Genomic DNA, 20,829 nt, shown 5'->3' with positions numbered 1-20,829 from the left:
TTCGATTGGATTATAAACGGTCGGTTCGATTTCGGTTCCATTTTGACACCCTCAGAGTAGGGTTTTTTTTTTTCCAAAATAAATTTTACATAAGAAAGAAAATAAAAAAGGAGAGATCGATCATCTGATCACGTTGGCATTTAAATAGGCAATGGCAGTGGGACCTATTCAGCAGTGAACAAATTGTTCCTAAAGGCCAAACGGGTAAAGAACACAATAGCTAGAGAGAGAGAGAGAGAGAGAAGCTTTCCAATTCCACTACGGTTCCACCCACCTTCCTCTCGTTTCCTTTCTGGCTTTCCTTCCCCAGAAACCCCTCTTTAATTACCTGTTTCACCCCCTATTTTTCGATTCCCAGACACGTCTCTCAACAGAAAAAGCACGCCAGAAACCAGGTAAGCTTTTTTTTCCCCTCTCCCTCTCCCATTTCGTCTTATTTCTTCTATAATATTTATCTTTTTTTCCCCTTTGATCAATCTTTTTATCTCTAATTTTTTTTGTTTGTTTGTTTGATTTCTCGGTTCTGTATCGGTATAGGGTTCTTTTTGTTTTTGGTTGATTCTTCCTGGATCGTCTTGAATTGGGTGCGATTTTGAATTGAAAAAGAAAAGTTTCAAGTGATCAGGGATCTGTTCCTTCCTTGCAAATTAAGGGTCCTAAAAATTTCCAGCTCTTTTTTTCTTCTTCTTTTATTGTATTCTGAATTTAGTTGGTTCTTTTCCATCGACCTGCATTGGGCATTTGAAATCCATCGTTGATTCTTCATTTTGTGATCAAACCATTAGGAAGCAGACGTTTGATTATTCTATTAAGACGGCAGTAGCGTTTTAATTTTGGTTTTTCTGGGTTCATTAGTTCTCATCCGAGGGTAAAGGTCATTTGACAATTGTTTTTGTAAGAATTGGCAAATTGTTGCTTTGACATTATTTCCCTGTAGAGAATTATTTTCCTGTCATTGTTGCTGTGCCAATTGTGTTCTCTAATGGAGCATGTAGTCCAGCGGAGCAGCTTGCTAGTGAGCATTAGTTAATTTCATGCGTTTATTGATTCTTTGTCTGTTACCATATTTGCTAGATGTTTAGAACCATTAAGAATTAAAATGCTTTGATTGATTAATTTTTACCTCTCTTCTGTGATCAATGTGCCGTTTATTAAATTGATTCTTCAACTGGTTTCAACTCTTCTTTCCAAAAGGAGAACCTTGATTAGAAGCTTTTGACATGTTAATTTCATTGTCAGTTATTCAGTTTGCAATTTATGTAAAATGCGATTATATTAAAGGAAAGTGATAGGCATGCCAGCATGCCGCACGCTAACAGGCGGAACCAATGGTGACGAGGGATGGGCATCATACAGGAGGGCAGGGGGTCATTTCAAAGGGGGAAAGAGAGAGACACAGCACCTGCTAGCGTGCAGCATGTGGGCGGCATGCCCAGCCTTTTCCCAATAATTAAATAGATTTTAATCCTTTGTTTAGTATATTCTATTGTCAACTGAAGCTATGATTTAAAATGTAGAAAATTGTTTGTGAAATTAATGATGCGCACCACCATTACAAGGTAAGCTAACAACTTGATTGTGGGTTCACAGGCACATGCATCTTCTCCTGGTTTCTTTGCATTACCAGCGAATCAAGATATCGATTTAAGGCAGAAAGGAAAGATGCGTCGGTGGCTCTGTTGCACTTGTCAAGTAGAGGAGTCTTACCAGACATGTGAAAACGAATTCCTCAAAAGGCCAGAGACCTATGCTGATGGTAAGTTACTGGTCCATGGCCAAAAGTTCAAAAAATGAAAATAAGAATCGCAGTGTTTTTGTTTTGATCCAATTTCAATGCAGCAATCACCAAGGGGGGGGGGATTTGTGTATGGAATGATACAGCATGGAAGTACTTTTAGCTTTCTTCAAGCTCTTCTATGTGTGCTAAATAGGTCCATGGAATACACATGAGAAACTTTCGATGTCAAAGATTGCCAAGGTTTATTACGAGCATGTGGTTTGGTCTGTGTGGCCAATTAACAGATAATTGGCTACTTACTTTTCTGTCGTAACTTTCAAGCTGGAAGAACATGTTTCCTAAAACCTGGGTTGGCATAGATGGGGGATACTGTTCTTTTTAAAGTGAAATATTATAGGAAACAAATTAATGTTTAAAATGACATGATCTAGTGGCTTGAAATATTGCTCTGGTTCTTTTGCAAACTGAGAGAGCTTTTATCTTACTGTTTCTTTTGTCAAGTAAAATTTGAAGCCAAATGCCCGAGCATGGCTAAATGCTGCTCTGCTGGGGGCTTTGCACCCCTATTAGATTAGAGCTTTCACGCCGGTCGTTGACGCAATAGGCTTCCATTCAGGTCTCGAATCTGTATGCTTAAAACTTCGCTAACACAAAGTTGATCTTTCATTTTGGATCCTTGAATCACCTCAAAACATGTGCTTATTACGCATGATCTATTATTCAACCAAACATTAAACATGAGGAGCTCTTTAGCGCCCTATGGCGCTGCTACTGTGATGCTCAGTAAGACATCAACCTATATTGGTGACATTTATGATGGATCATTTGAGTTCAATTGTCATCATTAGAAAAGCAAACTTTTGGAAAATGTAGCCGTAGAGGAATTCTTTGTGCTTAGCATAATTGGGTAGGTTAATAAATTCATTGTAGGGAATTTTCATGCAGGTAGAGGAGTAGCGGTCTAGATGTTACTGAAGCCACAAATGACCTCGACTAATGAGGTATTGGCATGTTAAGGCTAATACTAGTGAAGCAGGCTTTGATACATTGTGCGCACATAAGATTTTTGTGCGTGAGAATGTCTAGGTTGAAGTTGAGTACTTTACTTGGATTAATATTGGAGAATGGATCTGTTGCAAACTTGCAATTTAAACCACATGACGGGTGGGATCTAGTATCAGCTGTCAACAATGACTTTATACCCTAATAGCTTCAGAAAATATTATACATATATATATATATATATATATTTTTTTAATGTAAAGAAACTTCTTAGAAGGAAATATAATCCTCATAGAAGAATGCAAAAAATATGGGAGTGGCGTACTCTAATTGCTTAGGTCAGATGATGTAACCTTTCCTCTAACAAAAAGAAGTAAATCCAAAAGTTATCCCCTGAAACAACTTTGGCCTTTTCTGCAAAAAAAAAAAATGCTAATACCAATTTGATTGTATGCTACTAGTCATATTGAATTTAGAATAGAAGACCAAAAATTTCAGTTCCTTTGCCATCATAGCTTTACTGCAACCAAGCTGATGCAGACTGCAGAGACAATTCTTTGGACTGGCCCAAGCCTGTCAGGGAACCCAGATGGAGATGAACTGGGACCAATTGGTTTTTTGGTTCAGTAGGAGTTATTTAAATTTATCATTGGGAATTATCTTGTTACCAAAATATTTTATTTATGAAAAGAATAATGAAAGACCTTACAAAAGTAAATTCAATTCGATTATCTTCTATAGTAATCTCCCTTCTTCCTTCTCTCCCCTCCCCATCGATCCTTCTTCCTTTGCTCCAACCTTCCTTTAACTGTTCTACCTGAAATCTGTAGTAAAGAAAGTCCCTTCAAAGATGACCGTAAGCCTAGAATGCAAGCCCTCGATGTCACCCCTGCTGTGAACTACAGGTCTGCAACCTGCTGGTTCTGTTTTCCACCTTAGGTAGTTACAGGGTTGTCAAAACAGCCCTTTGCCTGTTTTTTGACTTGGTAGTTGGTAGAGAAGCAGACTCAAGGAAATCCTTTCATGATACCTTAGATGCAATTTTTCAGGCCATTAAGGCCTTATCTGAGAGCTCCAGTTGAGCTTTCTCTCCTGTTGGTGCTGGATCGAAGGCCATAGGTAGGTGATGTCTCTTATGTCTTTATACCCTTTATCAAGTGTTTTTATTATTACCCTTCCTTTTTTCCTATTCCTTCATAGCCTTATTTTAAATTTATTCCTAGTTTACCCTTTGGCCATACATTATGATTACTTTGCTCCTTTTAACTTGAGGTTTATAGAAATTATGATACTGCCACTCTCTTAAAAACGTCAGATCATTTACATAATTGCAACCACTTCCTTGTATTTGGATTTTAATTGTTTGAGTTGGCCCATAAGTGATCCGAGTTAGGTTGTGTAACCCCAGATTTGCATCAACTTAACATGGTTTTCGAATGTCTGCTTCTCGAGTCCACTAAAATGCACAAGCAATGACAGTTGGTTTAAAGTATCAGTATTAGTTACTGTATTGAGAGTTAGATTTTAAGAGACATATTGTATTGTATCAGAGAGATGCAAGATGTGCTAGACATATGAAGATGGTCAAGAAACATATGGACATGCTTAGGGTATATGCAAAATACAGTTTTGAAGCATAAATTGAAAGATAAGGATACGTATCAGTTAGTATCGGCGGATACGGAATGATAATTAAAACCTTGGCCTACTTGGAAGCATCTCCCAAATCTGCTTCCCTCGTCTTCCATGATCCTATGGGCTAATTTTGGAAGATAAGGATCTCTAAACAGTCAAGCATTACGGAGGAGAAGTACTAATCCTCTTATGGAAACTGTATCTAAAATATTTATAAGGAGAATTACTGCTTCTCTAATGGAAACTGGAGTAATTTGTACTATGGTCTTAGTCAAAACGCTTGTTTTTCGAATTTGGCTGGAGTGTCAGGATTTATAACAGATTTAGTATTTAACTTGTCCTGTTAAAGTTAAAAACTGGATTGAATTGGCCTTAATTTTGTCATACTTTAATTTCTTCATTTGTTTTACTGAATGAAAATGTTTCACAGGGGTATTGAACCAAAATTGTGGAAGTATTTCATTTTAATTCTAAAGCAAGACAGTTAGAGAGAACATTTTACAAATAGGTTCTGATTGTTAAGAAATGCTGATTTATATATCTGATCGTTTGTTGTTTTTTCAGTCAAACTTATCATGCAGGTTCTTTTATCGTTATTCGTTACCATATTGCCAAATGATGTCTATTTTGTATGCTCACTGGCTAAATTTTTTCTAGGCTGGCTCATCTAGATAGGTTCTCTTCATATTCAGTATTGCAGCTGTCTTTTTTAACTTTTATGATCCTCCTCCTTCAATTTCTCCTTCTCTCTGTGTCCAATAGTCTTTCCACAATTCTGGTAGTTTCTCTGCAACTCAGGCTCTCTCTCTCTCTCAGTGCATTCTCCTGTTATCATTCACAGATAGTTTGATCTCCAGATACTTTCATGGCGTTTAGGGTTTCTGGTAATTGGTAAATGGGTTTTTCAAATCAATTTTCCCGGAGAGGAATAAGTAGTGGGAGCTCAAACCGTGCCTGACAAACAGATAACATCTACACATGTTGGTCTAGAAAAACCATTACTATGAATTTATTGAACCTTACCCAACTAAATGGGTTCCGCCATCCTATTCCTCCATCTCCAGTCCACTTCTATTTGAAGCCATACAAGATTCCAGTCCTAAGCTATACATGTCTTTTCTCACCTATGGTTATTTTAGGCCTACCTCTAGCGCTTTTAGCTCCTTCAATTTGAAATAAATCACTTCTTCGAACTGGAGCATTCTCCGTTGCACATGTCCATGACACCTCAAACGAGTTTCTTGCAACTTATTATGAATAGGGGCAACACCTAGGTTTGCTCTAATTTGTTCATTCTTTTTCATTTTTTTTATTTTTATTTTTAATCTTTCCTAGTTTTACCACTCATTCATTGCAACATACTAATTTCAGCCATATGAAATTCGTTTACACGTTTACACGTTTTCTCATTACTGCCCATCATTCAGCCCCATACGTCATTGCTGATCATGTAAAAAAACAAAGAAAAAAGCAACACAGTTCATGAGGCTCCCACTATTGCAGGGTCTAGAAGGGGCAAGTGTATGCAGCCTTATCCCTGCTTTGCAGAAGAGGCTGTTTCCAAGTTTTGAACCTGTGACCAACATTGCTGGTTGTGTAACCGTTCTGTAAAATTCTTTTCTCTAGGATTTAAAGGGATATGTCGATCATGCAATACTTCAGATGCATCCCTCCATTTCATCCACTTTAGTATAATTATTTGAGTAGTATCACTCTGTTCCTCCTTTATTCATGATTGAACCTAGGTATCTAAAGTTTTCACTTTGCAGTAGCTCCCTATCATTAATGTTCACCACACCACTCTTGGTCTTATTGTTGCTAAAGTTACACATCATATATTCAGTTTTTGTTCCACTGAAAACCTTCTGATTCCAATTTGATCCCCATAAATCCAACTTTGCATTTATCCTACCATTTGTTTCATCCACCAAAACAACATCTGCAAAAAGTATACACCAAGGGATCCGATTCTGAATGTCTCTAGTCAACTCATCCATGATTAGTGCAAAAAAGTATAGGCTAAGAGATGAACCTTGATGTAATCCAATAGTTATTGAGAATTCAATATCTTGTCCCCTCAAGTCACTATATCATGATACTTATCTTTAATTATGTCCATGTATTTACTCAATGCATTTTTCTTTTCTAGAACTTGCTGACTTAACATTCTAGGACCTCTATCATTGGATTTTTCTAAGTCAATAAAGACCATATGTAGATCTTTCCTATACGTGCGAAGTCTTTCCATTAGTCTGCTAAGTAAGTAAATAACTTCCGTGGTTGATCTCCCTAGCATAAATCAAATTGTTTATCCAGAATATTAGTTTCATGTCTCAAGTGAGCTTTAATTACTTTCTCCCATAGTTTCATAGAATGGCTTATGAGTTTAATTCCTTTGCAATTATTACAGCTTTTTGAAGTACCACAATGCTTCTTCTCCATTCATCTGGCATTTTCCTTGTGCTGAAAGTCTTATTAAATAACCTAGTTTGCCACAATAATTCACAAAATCTTAGACTCTTCCAAACCTCTATTTGGATACAATCTGGACCTACTAGTTTACCTATTTCTTCTTTTTAAAGGCTTCTTTTACTTCAGCCGCCCTAATCTTCCGCATATCTATTAGTTGTAGTGTCTTGATGGTTACTATACCCTTCTAAGATACTGCTACTTGCATTATTTTCATATAGTATTATAGTAAACTACAGAAATAATTAGTCCGCCTCTTTAATCTCCTCAACATATTAGCATGCTCACTTTTAATACATCTAATATGGTTGAAAATCTCTATTTCTCCTTTCCCTCAGTTTGGCTAGTTTATTGGTACCTTGTTCTCCTTCCTTTGTGCCTAACTTGTTATAGTGATCCTCATATTTCATAGCTTCTTGCTTTCCCCATTATTTTCTTGACTTTGTTTCTATTGGATTAATACCTTTTGAAATCCTCTTCTTCTTTCGTCCTTTGCCAAGTTTAAAATCTAGATTTCTTAGCCTTAATTTCTGTTTGAACTTCCTCACCCCGCCACCAATTCTCCCTAAATGGGTTTCGTTTTCCTTTAAATTCACCTAGAACATCTTTATCTGTATTTAGAATAAAATCAGCCATCTTGTTCTACATTATATTAGGGTCATTATCTAAATCCCACTTCCATGTGATACTAATTTATTAGTTGATGTCTTTAAGTTCCACCATCTTATCCTAGGGCAAATAGGCTCACATCTTGTACAATTAAGCGTTTTAAAGCACATATCTAAGGTCAATCTATGTTGCGTGGCTAAGCTCTCCCTTGGTATACTCTTACAATCTTTACATGATAAATATAGCTTATCTAGTTAAAAAGAAGTCTATTTGATTACTATATTGTCCACTATTGAAAGTTTATGATGAGGAGGGGTCTTCAATTTTAGAGTCGCTATAGTAAACACATGTTTACTATGAATATTATTGCATTCTTGTTTTAATGAATTTAGTTATTTCCATGCATAAGTGCTGATTTGCTCCTTCACGTTAGTTTCCCAGGAGCTGCATTAAAATAACATTATTGATCTCTTAATAAGGAGAAGAGAAAAAAAATATCTATATTATTGAGCTGAGTCTTTGAGGAATGGTTTTCCTATGAGCTTGTGCTTGAAAATTTTCTACAAGAAATTTGTGAAGTTCTAATTTTCTCTCTCTCATGCTTCCCTGCAATGGGGTCTTAACATGGATTCAGGGATCAACATTGAATATTGGGCCATCCAATCATCTGGTATAATCTAATCTTTCCGATGGACACATAGATTGGCCCCGTTGAATCCTGATACACATTGGACAATCCTAATTATCCAGGTTGGGTTTGCAAACCTAACCTTGGCTTTTATTTAGGAAACTTTGGAAAGCTTAAATTGGAAAAAACTATGTTTCTTAGAATTTTGACTTAAGCCATACCATTTAAAAATGTTTAAGTTATCATAGATTCTTTCAAGGGAAAGATTGAAGTTCAGTTTCTGGAATCATATTAATCTCCATAGAGAACATCCCCTGGCTTTTTTTTGGGAAACTTTGGGAAAGCTCAAATTGTATAAATTACATTTCTTAGAATTTTGACGTAAGCTATGGAAGTTCAGTTTCTGGAATCATATTACTCTCCATGGAGATCCCTCCCTGTGTCAGCATCCTTTTATGAAATATCCTAGGAGAAAATGTTTTAGGATCTTTTGCAGTCACTATTTCATATGTTTGTTTCAGGGTTCAGCACAGACCATTCATGCAGTATTTTCTCTCTCTCTCTCTCTCCCCCCCCACGTTTAAACTAATTATTTGGTCCTTATCAGGAAACCAAAAAGGCTCCAAGGCATCTACTCCTGCCAAGCCTGAAGTACTAAAAGCGCCACCACCTATTGAAGTTCCCGCATTGTCTTTAGATGAAATTAAGGAAAAAACTGACAATTTTGGGTCAAAGTCATTGATTGGTGAAGGATCATATGGAAGAGTATATTATGCAACCTTAAACAATGGAAAGGCTGTGGCTATAAAAAAACTTGACGTTTCATCTGAGCCAGAGTCTAATGTTGAGTTTTTGACTCAGGTATGTCTAGAAACTCGCATGATAATTTAATTCATAATTTTAACTATAGTCATACTCTTGGTGTTAGATCAATAGAGAGGATTGGATTCTTTATTACTTGTTCTCTTCTTTTGGTTACACCGTTTTTATCTTCCTGACTTCAGGTTTCCATGGTGTCAAGACTGAAGCATGAAAATATTGTTGAGCTGCTTGGATACTGTGTGGAAGGAAATCTCCGTGTGTTGGCATACGAGTTTGCCACCATGGGGTCTTTACATGACATTTTGCATGGTATGGTGTTAGGAGAGCAAGTTGATCAACCTGTGGTTATTTAAGTTTTACCATCTTAAATGTACTTTCCTTGACTTGCTTTGGAAAATCTTATTGTAATTGTAGGAAGAAAGGGAGTCCAAGGTGCACAGCCGGGTCCTGTGCTTGACTGGATGCAGCGTGTGAGGATTGCTGTTTTTGCAGCTAGGGGACTGGAGTACTTACATGAGAAAGTTTCACCTTCTATAATACACCGAGATGTCAGATCAAGCAATGTACTCCTATTTGAGGACTTCAAAGCCAAAATTGCAGATTTCAACCTTTCAAACCAGGCTCCGGACATGGCTGCTCGTCTTCATTCAACTCGAGTCTTGGGGACCTTTGGTTATCATGCTCCAGAGTAATGCTGTTGAATCTTATGCCTGTGATTAGTTTAACAAGTTTTTTTTTTCAAGGTTCTGTTTTTCAACTTAAGGATTAAATGTTTTACTTTCTATTGACTTGGGTTTGGGTATTGTGCTATAGTTCGGTTGATAAGCTTACATAGAACTACCTTTGCTCCTGGTGTTACAATTTGGGGTGTCATAACCATTATGACATTATTAATTGGGTAAAGGACACTTACGATACCCAACATTTTGAGAAAATACACCTAGGGTACCAATGTTTGTGAAATTATATTTGGGATACCTATTTTTATATTTCCAGTTATTACCCCCAATCACAATTTATCAACGTTGCCGCCACAACCACCACCACCACTCCCTCCTCTTGCAACACTCCCTCTCCTGCTCTCACTTTCGCCTCCCCACCATGGTTTGAGAGGTCAGTATCAGGAATGGGATCCGTCAAGGCCGATACCGATCCAGATCACCTTGGATTGGAAAGAAATAACCCTGGTTTTACGTTTAAAGCCACTTTTTTGACCATTTTACCCCTTGTTCGTACCGATCTGATATGGTATCGGTCAAGAATTGAGATCAGTCAAGGTCGATACTGATCCGTCCAACTCCGACCGATCCAATCAGATTCCTCAAACCATGCTCCCCACACCCTCTTTCCCTTGCAACCCTACCCCACGCTCTCTGCCACCCCACCACACACCATCCTCTTCCTCGTGCAACCACCCCCATCCACCCCCTATGTTCCTCCCCTAACCCCCACCCTATGTCTTATATCCACCCTACCCTCCCCTGCTATTGCTTAGCCCCCCCACCCCACCCCACCCCACCACACCACCCCACCCCACCCCCTCTTCTCCATGCACCCACCCCCTCTTTCCTACACTGCAACAATTCCATGCCTCCGCCCCCTCCTTTGCCCTATCTGCAACCCCATGCCACCTTACCTGTCCCCAAGACTTTCTGCTTTTCCCCACCATCCCTATCCCTTTCGCCAATCTCATGCCCCTTTTTATTATCGCCCTCAGACCCTCCCCTACAATTACTACCCTCCTCTTTGAAACTCCCCATCTTTGCATCGCAACCCCCTTCCTCTCCCCTCTTAATGGTGATGTAGCATTGAGCAGAGGGAAGGGAACGGGAAGAAAGCAGCGGAGGGATTGAGTAAGGAGGGATAACTGGATAAGATTGGAATTATGCAAAATAAGGAACCTTCAATGTAATATTGTTGAAACGTGTGAGGTACCTCGAGCGTAACATTGGTGAAACTTGAGATACCGAAAACGTGAAATTCCAAACATTGGGTACCTTAGGTGTATTTTATACAAACATTAGGTACCGTAATGTCATTTGCCCTTATTATTCCCATTGTCGTATGTATGGATGTTTGTGGTTTTGCTCTAATTATTATTTAGTCACTGGGCTTGTTTCACTAATATCCTATAGATGATATTGGTTCCTTTTTTTATTTTTAATTTTTTTTTAATTTTTGGGTGGGAAGGTGCTGGGGATGGGGATTAGGCTGTTTGAAACTTCGCATGCTATCAAGTAACTCCATCTAATGAGACTCCCCGTGTTTTGACACCGTCAACCATCTTTTGGTTGGATAAACACTATGAAGTGTTTTCACTCGCTATGGGGCTCAAGTTTTTTTTAATTCTTCTCCTATTATCGTTATATTGCTAGGGCATCCACCTTAAGTGATGCGTTGTGTCCACGTCAGGACGTGATGATAAATAGGCAAGGGCAAGTGAGTGTAAAGATCTAGTCTAAAAATGTAGGATTAAATTAGCATATTGGAACATTGGACCCTTAACGGGTAAGAGTTTGGAGTTGATAAATGTTATAACGAGAAGAATGATTAATATTACATACATACAATAGACTAGATGGAAGGTTAACAAAGGTAAGGTGTTGGACTTCTTCAAACTTTAGTATTGGGGAGGACAAAGTAACAGAAGTGGAGTGGAGTGGACATAGTAGTATATGAAGATGTAAAGAATGATGTGGTGGAGGTTAAAAGGCTGGGAGATAGGATTATATCCATCAAATTGGTTTTGGAGAAAGAGATTGTCAATACAATTAGCATTTATGCACCCCAAGTAGGATTGGATGAAAGTAAAGCAATTCAGTGCACGAGGCTCCCGATACTGTAGGGTCTGGCAGGGGCAAATGTACGCAGACTTACCCCCAATTTTGGGGACACATGGGTGATTTAGTGCAAGGTGTTGGTCTAGGTGAAATGATTATTATAGGAGGTGACCTGAATGGACATGTTAGGAGTGATCGTAGAAGCTATAAAGGTGTTCATGGAGGCTACGAAGGATAAGAAGAGGAATGAGGAAGGGACTTCAATTGTAGACTTTGTGTTAGCCTATGATTGATCTATTACGAACATAAGCGAGAGTGACATTTAGTTACCTACGAAAGTAGGCACCATACTAGCTAAATAGATTTCTTCCTAACTAGATGGGCCGACATATTATTGAGTAAAGACACAGAAAGGTTATACCTTAGGAGATCCTAATCACTCAACATAGACTGGTGGTCTTGGCAGAAAAGTAGGATAAGGGAACCTAATAGTGGTGGAGATTAAAAGGAGATTCCTTGGAATATATTTACTAATAAAGTGGTTAAACATCCTTTGAGGGAGACACCAATACGATGCGGAAAGAGATGATGGCATGTATTAAGAAGGTTGCTAAAGAAGTTCTAGGGGGTGGGATGATGAGGTTTAGACAGCCCTAAGACTAAGAGAGCTACTTCTAAGACATGGCAAAGGACTAAAGAGGCAGGAGATAAAAAGAGGTATAATGTTGTCAGAAATGAAGCTGAGAAGATTATAGAAATAGCAGGGGCAACAAAAAATGAGGACCTCTAAAATAATCTGAACACTAAGAAGGGAAAAAAAGCTATCTATAAGATGGCTAAATGAGAGAAAGGAGTAAAGATTTTGACCCTATGTGATGTATTAAAAGTGGTGATGGTAGAGTCCTGGTAAGGGATAAGGACATTGTGAAGAGATGAGAAAAGTACTTCTCTGATCAATTAAATGGAGACACTTCGAGTAGGAGTGGCCTGGAAGAATGCGTTACTCATTAAGACACAACACGTCATATATATATATATATGAAAGGTTGAAGTGGCTGAAGTTAAAGAAGCCTTGTGAAAGATGTAAGTAGGAAAGAATGCAAGATACCATGCCCTGATGAGGTCCCAATAGAGGTGTGGAAGAACTTAGTATTATATCTATGCTATGGGGTATCTTGGTTAACCTGTTAACAAGATTTTGAACACAAGGAAAATTCCAGATGATTGGAGAAGAACCATCATGGTGTTACAATTTACAAAAATAAAGGTGATGTTCAGAGTTACATTAACTATAGAGGCATGCAATTAATGAGTCATACAATGAAATTGTGGGAGAAGGTTATTGAAGCCCACCTGAGAAGAGAAATTACTATCTTGGGGAACCAATTTGGTTTTATGCTAGGTAGATCCACAACAGAAGTTGTTTACTTAAGACGCTCATGGAAAGATTTAGAGCTTGCAAGAAGGATCTCCATATGGTCTCCATTTAGAAAAATCCTATGACAAAGTCTCTAAAGAGCTAATCTACCATGTACTAGATAAGAAAAAAATATTGAAGAAATATGTAGATATAATTAAAGATATGTATGAGGATGCGATGACAAGTGAGAGAACTGTGGGAGGACAAGGTAGTGAATTTCCAGTTACAAACTTCCAATTGGGCTACATCAAGGATCTGCTTTAAGCCTTTCTTTGTTTTCGCTTATCATGGATGATTCAACCAGGAACATTCAAGATGAGGTTCCATGGTGTGCTTTTTGCTGATTATATTGTTTTGGTGGATGACAAAAGTTGGGATTAACTCTAAGTTGGAGCTATGGAGATCAAGCTTGGAATCAAGAGGTTTTAGGATAAGTAGAACGGAGACGGAGTCTATGATGTGTATCTTTGTCACTACGGTGGATTAGAGGAGAGAGAGTTATTGCAAATTGATCATTTTAGGTATTTGGGGGCAATTTATAAATAAAGAAGGTGATATAGAGCATGATGTTTCACAAATGATTAAAGTGGGATGGATGAAGTGGAAATGTGCATGCAGGGTGTTGTGTGGTCTACATATTCATTTAAAGCTTAAAGGAAAGTTCTATAGGACAATTGTTAGACTAGAAATGATGTACGGGGCATAATGTTGGGCAATTAAGAAGTGTCATATAGATAAGCTCTGTGTAGCAGAGATGTATGTGTAGAAAAGTAAGGAAGGACAAAGTAAGGAATGACCATATTAGGGCTGACTTGGAGTTGCCCCAATTCATGATAAGCTCCGAAAAAGCCGTTTGAGGTGGTAAGAACATGTTCAATGGAGGCTTGAGGATGCACCAGTAAGGAGGAATGATGGAGGAGCTAAAAGAGCTAGGGGCAGGCCTAAAATGACCATAAGAAAAGTGTTGAGGAAAGATATGCATAGTTTAGGTCTTGTCCCAAGTACGACCTCGAATTGATTTGATTGGAGGGCAAGAATCCGTACTATGTAGGTGTGATTTTACTGATTTGTTGTGTTGCATTCTTTCCCCTTTACTTCTTTTCTTTTGCTGTCTTTGATCGAATCTATGTAGCCGACCCCATTTAGTTGGGATAAAGCTGAGTTGTTGTATCACGATTTGTATAACTAAAGGATTCTAGGTTGTATGATGATCCTTATGGAACATATAGAGAGATGCTGTATCTTTCGAGTTGTTTAGACTTAAGACTATCTTTTGGATCTTGGCTCCTGTATCAGGGGATGGGTCTGATACTCTGATGAAATCTAGTTTCCTCCTCATGAAAGCAATTATAGAATCAAGGTTAGAGAATTGAGCTATGAGCAGAAACCTACCTCAACTGCTGCTTCCTTTATTACCATTTATCCAGGTTTTTTTTCTCTGCGCCAAACAGTCAAGCCTAACGAAATACCAGCAACGGTCTGGTTGCAACATTATATTGTCTTTTCCTTATCTCAAATGAAATTTTCATCTGATTTTTCCTTTGCAAACCATCTCCTGGCTGTACTAACCTAGCCTTATTTGCAGTGTCTGTGGAACTGGACAACTGTCATCACCTCCTCATTTGTTAACCTTTGATTGTTTACTTTTTACCTATGCTTACTGGGATTGGGTTCATTACTTCGAATGATGTACTAGAGGTGGACGTGCTACGTATACAAATTCTTACCCCCTCCCCAGCCCCTACCCCATTTCATGCATTAAATCCTGATGGATTAGTGATGATAGCATTGGATGTTATAAGGTAGGCATGTCTGTCTTAACTTGATCATCTAGTTTGGAGTACATACAGATAGGCTTATAGTGTATGAACAGGGAAGTATCTACAGGTTCCATATTTTGTTAAGAGATCAAGTAGTCTCCTGAGCAGTATGAGTAAGGACTGAAAGTTTTCTTACTGCATTATGAAAGTTTGGGCCAAAGTGGAAGGAACAAAAACTTCGGTTTTTAATGATGAAAATTAAGAACTAGGGCTGGGAGAAATCAATTAGGGTTTGTATGGAAATCAGTTGGGCTTGGCTCAGAGGAATGGTGCTTCAAGTAACGGATTCCTGGGTTTATGATTTGTAAATAATCAATTAAGAAAAATGAATTATTAAACGCAATAACAAGAAAAGAAATAACTAAGAATCAGATTCAAGAAAAGACATATATGGACTGGAGCAATGTCACTGGATTTCTTGGACTAACTGCTGGCACAAATCATGGAATAAAGTTCTGATGTAGTCGGTACCACCAAGAGAAAGCCTCCTAATTAATCTAGGAAATTAGGAGTACAACTAGGTAAATAGGAACTGCTATGTACAAAAACAACTCAGCCTTATCCCAACTAAATGAGGTGATGTACATGGATCCTTGCCCTCCAGTCAGCTCTATTCGACGTCATTCTTGATACAAGACCTAATCTATGCATGTCTTTCCTCATCACTTTTCCTAAGGTCATTTTAGGTCTGCCCCTAGTTCTTTTAGATCCTTCAATCTGAATCATATCACTCCTCCGTACTGGAGCATCTAAAGGCTTCATTGAATATTTAGAATAATAATTTTATACTAAGTAGAATAATTTCATCCAAATAATGTTGAAACAAGAATCTATCTGGGAAAAAAAGAATTTATGGGAACAAGAGACTGCATAGATCTCAATCAGGCAGCCATACTAATCCTAATCAGAGTATAGATTAGATTTAGAAACTAAAAGACATGCTGCTTTTGGCTGGCCATGCAAATAGAAAGAGTGTACAATTCAGCTCACTCTAGAGATCTTTCTAGGTGTCACGGCCTACGGGACCCATCAACAGTCATCAAGGTTCCAGATTTCGGTTTTGACCGAAATTCGACTAAAACACTGCATGTTTTGGTTGTGGCCATTTCAGTACTCAAAATGGCCATATTATGGCCCAAAACTTTAGGGAAACCCTACTTAAGCATTTCTAAATATATTGGAACCTTTAAATTGTAAAAAATACGCCCACAATGGTAGTTTGGTTCCGTACCCTAGGTTGGTAATGTACGCTGTACACTTCTCTATTCATTCTCAAATGTAGCCCATTCTACAAATAATTTAGTACTAGAACTTCAATGAAAACAACTGGAATATGCATTAGGAATAAAGAAAAACCACTTAATACTACAAAATGCCATGGTGTTACAAGTAGAAGTGTACAAGTGTAATAAGTAATCAGTCTAGTACAAAGTTAAAAACACCCTTGCAAAACCGTTCCTTCAATTATAAGTTAGTACCACATAGAGTTCCGGAAAAGTTTTGGAAAAAAGGTTAGACCTTTAAATTTTATACTGCGACAAATTGTCACCATATATGTTGTAGTAGTCCCTAACACTTTGGTCCACTAAGAAATGTTGGCGATTTCACCAAAAATACGAACTTTGAGATTTTTTGGGAGTTCCCCCCCCCCCAACTCTAATGGGAGAAACCACTCGAACCGAATTGAAACCAAATCGAAACCCAAATTTTGGTCAAAACAGTGCATTCCTACTGAGTTGCACCTAGTCTCGTTTCAAACTGTCAAAACCAAAATATTTCGCAAAAACTGTGGTTTTAGCCGAGATTTCGAACTACGTAAGTTATTATGAGGCCAGCTATTGGTTGGGCGAGTTTTGATGGTTTTGGCATGATGATTTCCATCAAGCACCTTTACGAGAAAAATCCATTAGATCAAGGTTCAAGAAGTCAGTTTCGACCATAGTTAAAACCAAAATAATTCTGGTTTCGACCAGAACCTAGTCAAAGCCCTGTATGTTTTGGTGGTTGGTTTTGTTTGGTCATTTTGGTGCTCAAATGGCCATATTTGGCTCAAAACTTCAAGGAGACCTTAATTAAGCATTGTAAACATAATAGAGCTTTTAGTTTGTTGGCAAAAATGTGAATGCTGGTTTGGTTTTGTACGACATACCTTGTCTACTTTCTCAAATATAACCCATGAAAATAATTGAAATTTCACAAATTTTTTGGTTTCGGTAAAGGTTGAAATAATACCAGGTGTGATACGTGGGACTTTTGGCAAAATTTCGACCATGTTTTGGGTTTTGGTTTCGTTACGGTCAAATCGTTTCTATAAAATACATGGTTTCAATGGTAATTTTCTAATTTTATATTCTTATATTCCTAATGCATATTTTTAGTTGTTTTAATTGAATTATGTGTTCTAGTACTAAATTTTATTTTTACAACAACGTACAATGTAAGTACACTACTAACATAAGGTTCAAAGCCAAACTGCCATTTTGTTGTTTTTATTTTTATAACAATCTAAGGGTTCCATTATGTTTAGAGGGCTTAAAATAGGGTTTCTCAAAAGACCTTATTTGGCAATTTGGGCCTCGAAACCAGCCGTCGAAACCTATAATTGGAACTTACCAGATTTCATAGTTTCGCAAAATATTTTTGGTTCTTTGAACCTTGGTTTATGCTACACATAAATTTTTTAGACCAGAAAATTTTAAAAATATTTAAAAACAAAAAATTAGATCCGACTCCGTGAAGTTGTAGCCTGGCTTACGATATCAAACATATTAAAAATGAAGCCCAACAACTAAATAATTACCCCAATTTTAGGCCCCTTTCTTTGAAGGTTAAAAAAAAAAGGGGGGGGGGACTTGTGAGGGTGGGTCCCACATGTTGTGGGTTGGGTTGACAAGGAAAGGTTGGCCATTATTGAAACTGAAAAATTAGCGAGATTTTTCAGATTTATTCTGAGAATACTTTACCTGTATGTTATTGTCCCAGCTATATTTTCATTCTTTCTGTTTTGGAGAAAAGAGGGGGAGGGCAGACTGGACTATTATTCTCTGTTGAGGATTGTACTACTATATTCTTTGTTCTCTTGATGAATTGCTACTTGCACAACTGCCTTCAAATCTCTGGAGAAAGAATCTCCATTTCAGGGAAATTGGATCCTTCTGCTGATATTATTGGTTGGGTGGCTTTTGCAGACCTATTCCTCAGATCTTGTCAGATCAGGACATGTTTAGTTGTTGTGAAGCACCTCTAATGGGGTATTCTAAGTCACCTAATGATTAGGGTTTGGGAAACCTCGTGTAAACCAGAATCACAAGAAGGTAGTAACCCAATTAGCGAGAGAGAAAATAACTCATTAAAGACAGATCTGGTCTGGCTAAACCCTTGGTCGAATGGTCTATTTGTCGAGGAGAACTAACCATCAAAGTTGGATTGTAACCCAACTCCCACACGTAGATATATGGAAGAACCCACTTCTTTAGCTTACCAAAACCCAGACAGAAAATAGAAACCTGAATTATCAACTACCAAAAGTAGGAATTACTAGAATTAGTAACTGTGATTTAGACATTTCGTTGAATTCTAGAAAGTAGAGTTTTAGAAACTGAAACTGAAACTGAAATTAGAAACAGATAACAGAAATAGGAATCCAAATTTTAGAAAGTAAGTTGAACCAGGATTTGATATTGATTAGAAAACTGAACTTTGAGCAGAGACTAGACATAGGATTCAAATTGATGAATCCCAAGATAATTAGATAGGGAATTAGTGCATCTATTACTCTTGGAAACAGAATAGAAATAGAGAACAGGCTATGGAATCACAGGTTTAGAAATTCTGACCTGTTTCAATTGGAGAAAAGGAAAGATGGATAAAGAGGATAACAATTAGGAATCCACCTGATTTACCTGCTGAGTCCACAATAGAAAACAGCTACTGAGTCTGCATACTTATATAGAACAGAGCTAGACAGATGACTCAAAAAAGAGGAAGCTTAAACCAATCCTGAACTGAAGGAAACATGAACTGACTAGAATAACTGAAATAATAAAGAAAACAGCTTGAGAACAAGACTGGAATTATCATAGTAACCTATTCCTGCCTGACTACTAGCAACATAAAAATAATAAATTAAAGAAAATAGAGTCATAAGTAGAAGTATAGAACCCACAATTGCTGGTTCCTTGGGTGAATCAGAAGTCTAGAACTGAACCATGGGGTCTGGAAAGAACCAGAAGACTGGTTCAAAGTTTGACCAAACCGCAGGCTAAACTGGCCTTCCTTCTCTTATTTTTTGCTGGAATTTTGCATCAACCTCAACCTTCTCAGCTACAATATCTGAAAGATAAACAATTCTCCAGCCAGTTAAGACCTACAGGAGGATTGGGAGGCTTTTTGCCGAATAGAAAAGCCTGTGACCCACTCAATAGTCTGCATGGAGTTGATTATTATAGTTAGATGATAGAGGGGAATAACTTTAGGCCTAGGAACAGACAATTAAAGCAATTAAAGTTGACTTTGGAGAGGAATTGTATTGTGCTTTGATACTCAGATTGTGACTGAGTGTAGGGCAGATGAAGAATGAAGGTCAAGGCTCATTGCACAATGATGTGTTGAGGGATATGGCCAAAGAGGTAACTCCTAAGAATGAAGCCATTGCAGAAAAAAAATTGGCACATATTAGGTGTTAGATGAGATTATGCCTGTGTTTGTTTGTAAGGTTAGATGCTTTAGGTTCACCTAGAAGGAATGATTTACTTTTACTATCTGTTATTAGTTGAATATCATTCATGCTTCAAAACCTTATGATCTCCCTCGTTTTAACATCCATGATGCATTTTTGTGGTGTCTTCATTATTTCATACATCCTTCTGTATGGATGACACTGATGGATGTGACCTGACATAGGTATGCGATGACTGGCCAATTGACACAAAAGAGTGATGTATATAGCTTTGGGGTGGTGCTTTTGGAGCTTCTAACTGGTAGAAAGCCTGTGGACCATACAATGCCTCGTGGTCAGCAGAGTCTTGTCACTTGGGTGAGACTTTTACTGTGCAGCAATGTTGCCCTGTGATTAACGTTTTATAAGAAGTGTTGCATTATTTGTGGTTCGGCTAGTTTTGGTGACCACTTAATGCTGATCTTCTTTGTTATACCTTTTCAATTTTGGACTAGGCAACGCCAAGATTGAGCGAGGACAAGGTTAAACAATGTGTTGATCCAAAACTGAAAGGAGAATATCCTCCAAAAGGAGTTGCTAAGGTCTCTCTCTCTCTCTCTCTCTCACAACATGCTTCTCCTTCAATGGATTTTTTTTTTTCAACCAATTTAATTAAGCTTTTTCTTTCCAACATTGAGCAATGTTCACTATGTCCATCAAAAGTGGGAAATTTGTACAGAGTGGTTTTATTGAAAATTTTCTAGTTATTAGTTAAATTTCTAATAAAAGTAGGAAAATTTTTTCTTGGTAAGATGGGAACATGGTTACATAAACCTCTTATGAACATTACAACTTGTGAGTTGTCCTTTTTAAGCAAACTTGTGATCAGTTCGTCATGATTCAAAATAAAGGGATTTTCTATTGATCTATTAAATATTAAACAATTTCTTACTTGGAGAGATAACAACAAGGAGTGCTGGTAATTTTTTTAAAAGGAAGATAAAGACAAATAAAACACCTAACACATGGGAAACCATTTTATTTACTAAGTTATAGATTTTTTTTTTATCCGATCTCTTCATGTTATGTTGGTAGTCCATAAAATTTCCAAAACTAGTTGTCACCCAACCGGTTGTGGGAGATATAAGGATTGATACATAGAATAAATTTTTATTTGGTTGATAGTTATAGAAAGCAGAAGATGTTTAGCCATTTGTATCAAGTTTAAACTCCCTTCTTGCATGCGTAC

At 37.6% G+C, this 20,829-nt stretch overlaps 1 protein-coding gene across 2 annotated transcripts in view; it reads left to right on the top strand.

Moving 5' to 3' along the window:
* The first annotated feature begins 225 nt into the window (after positions 1-225).
* LOC122091666 (PTI1-like tyrosine-protein kinase 3) overlaps positions 226-20,829 on the top strand; it is a 34,152-nt gene continuing 13,548 nt past the window's right edge. The window contains exons 1-7 of one of the 2 annotated variants that reach the window (XM_042661711.1): positions 226-395; positions 1,591-1,756; positions 8,689-8,942; positions 9,086-9,212; positions 9,318-9,591; positions 19,826-19,958; positions 20,096-20,182. In XM_042661711.1, the coding sequence (XP_042517645.1) occupies positions 1,663-1,756; positions 8,689-8,942; positions 9,086-9,212; positions 9,318-9,591; positions 19,826-19,958; positions 20,096-20,182 (969 nt within the window). In that variant the 5' untranslated portion in view covers positions 226-395; positions 1,591-1,662. Of the gene's footprint in view, positions 396-693; positions 1,016-1,590; positions 1,757-8,688; positions 8,943-9,085; positions 9,213-9,317; positions 9,592-19,825; positions 19,959-20,095; positions 20,183-20,829 lie in introns of those variants that run through there. The other variant, XM_042661710.1, reaches the window with a different exon arrangement.

The sequence above is a fragment of the Macadamia integrifolia genome, chromosome 10 (assembly GCF_013358625.1).
Source record: "Macadamia integrifolia cultivar HAES 741 chromosome 10, SCU_Mint_v3, whole genome shotgun sequence".
Classification (NCBI taxonomy): Eukaryota; Viridiplantae; Streptophyta; class Magnoliopsida; order Proteales; family Proteaceae; genus Macadamia; species Macadamia integrifolia.
This window is presented reverse-complemented; position numbering and strand designations above follow the sequence as displayed.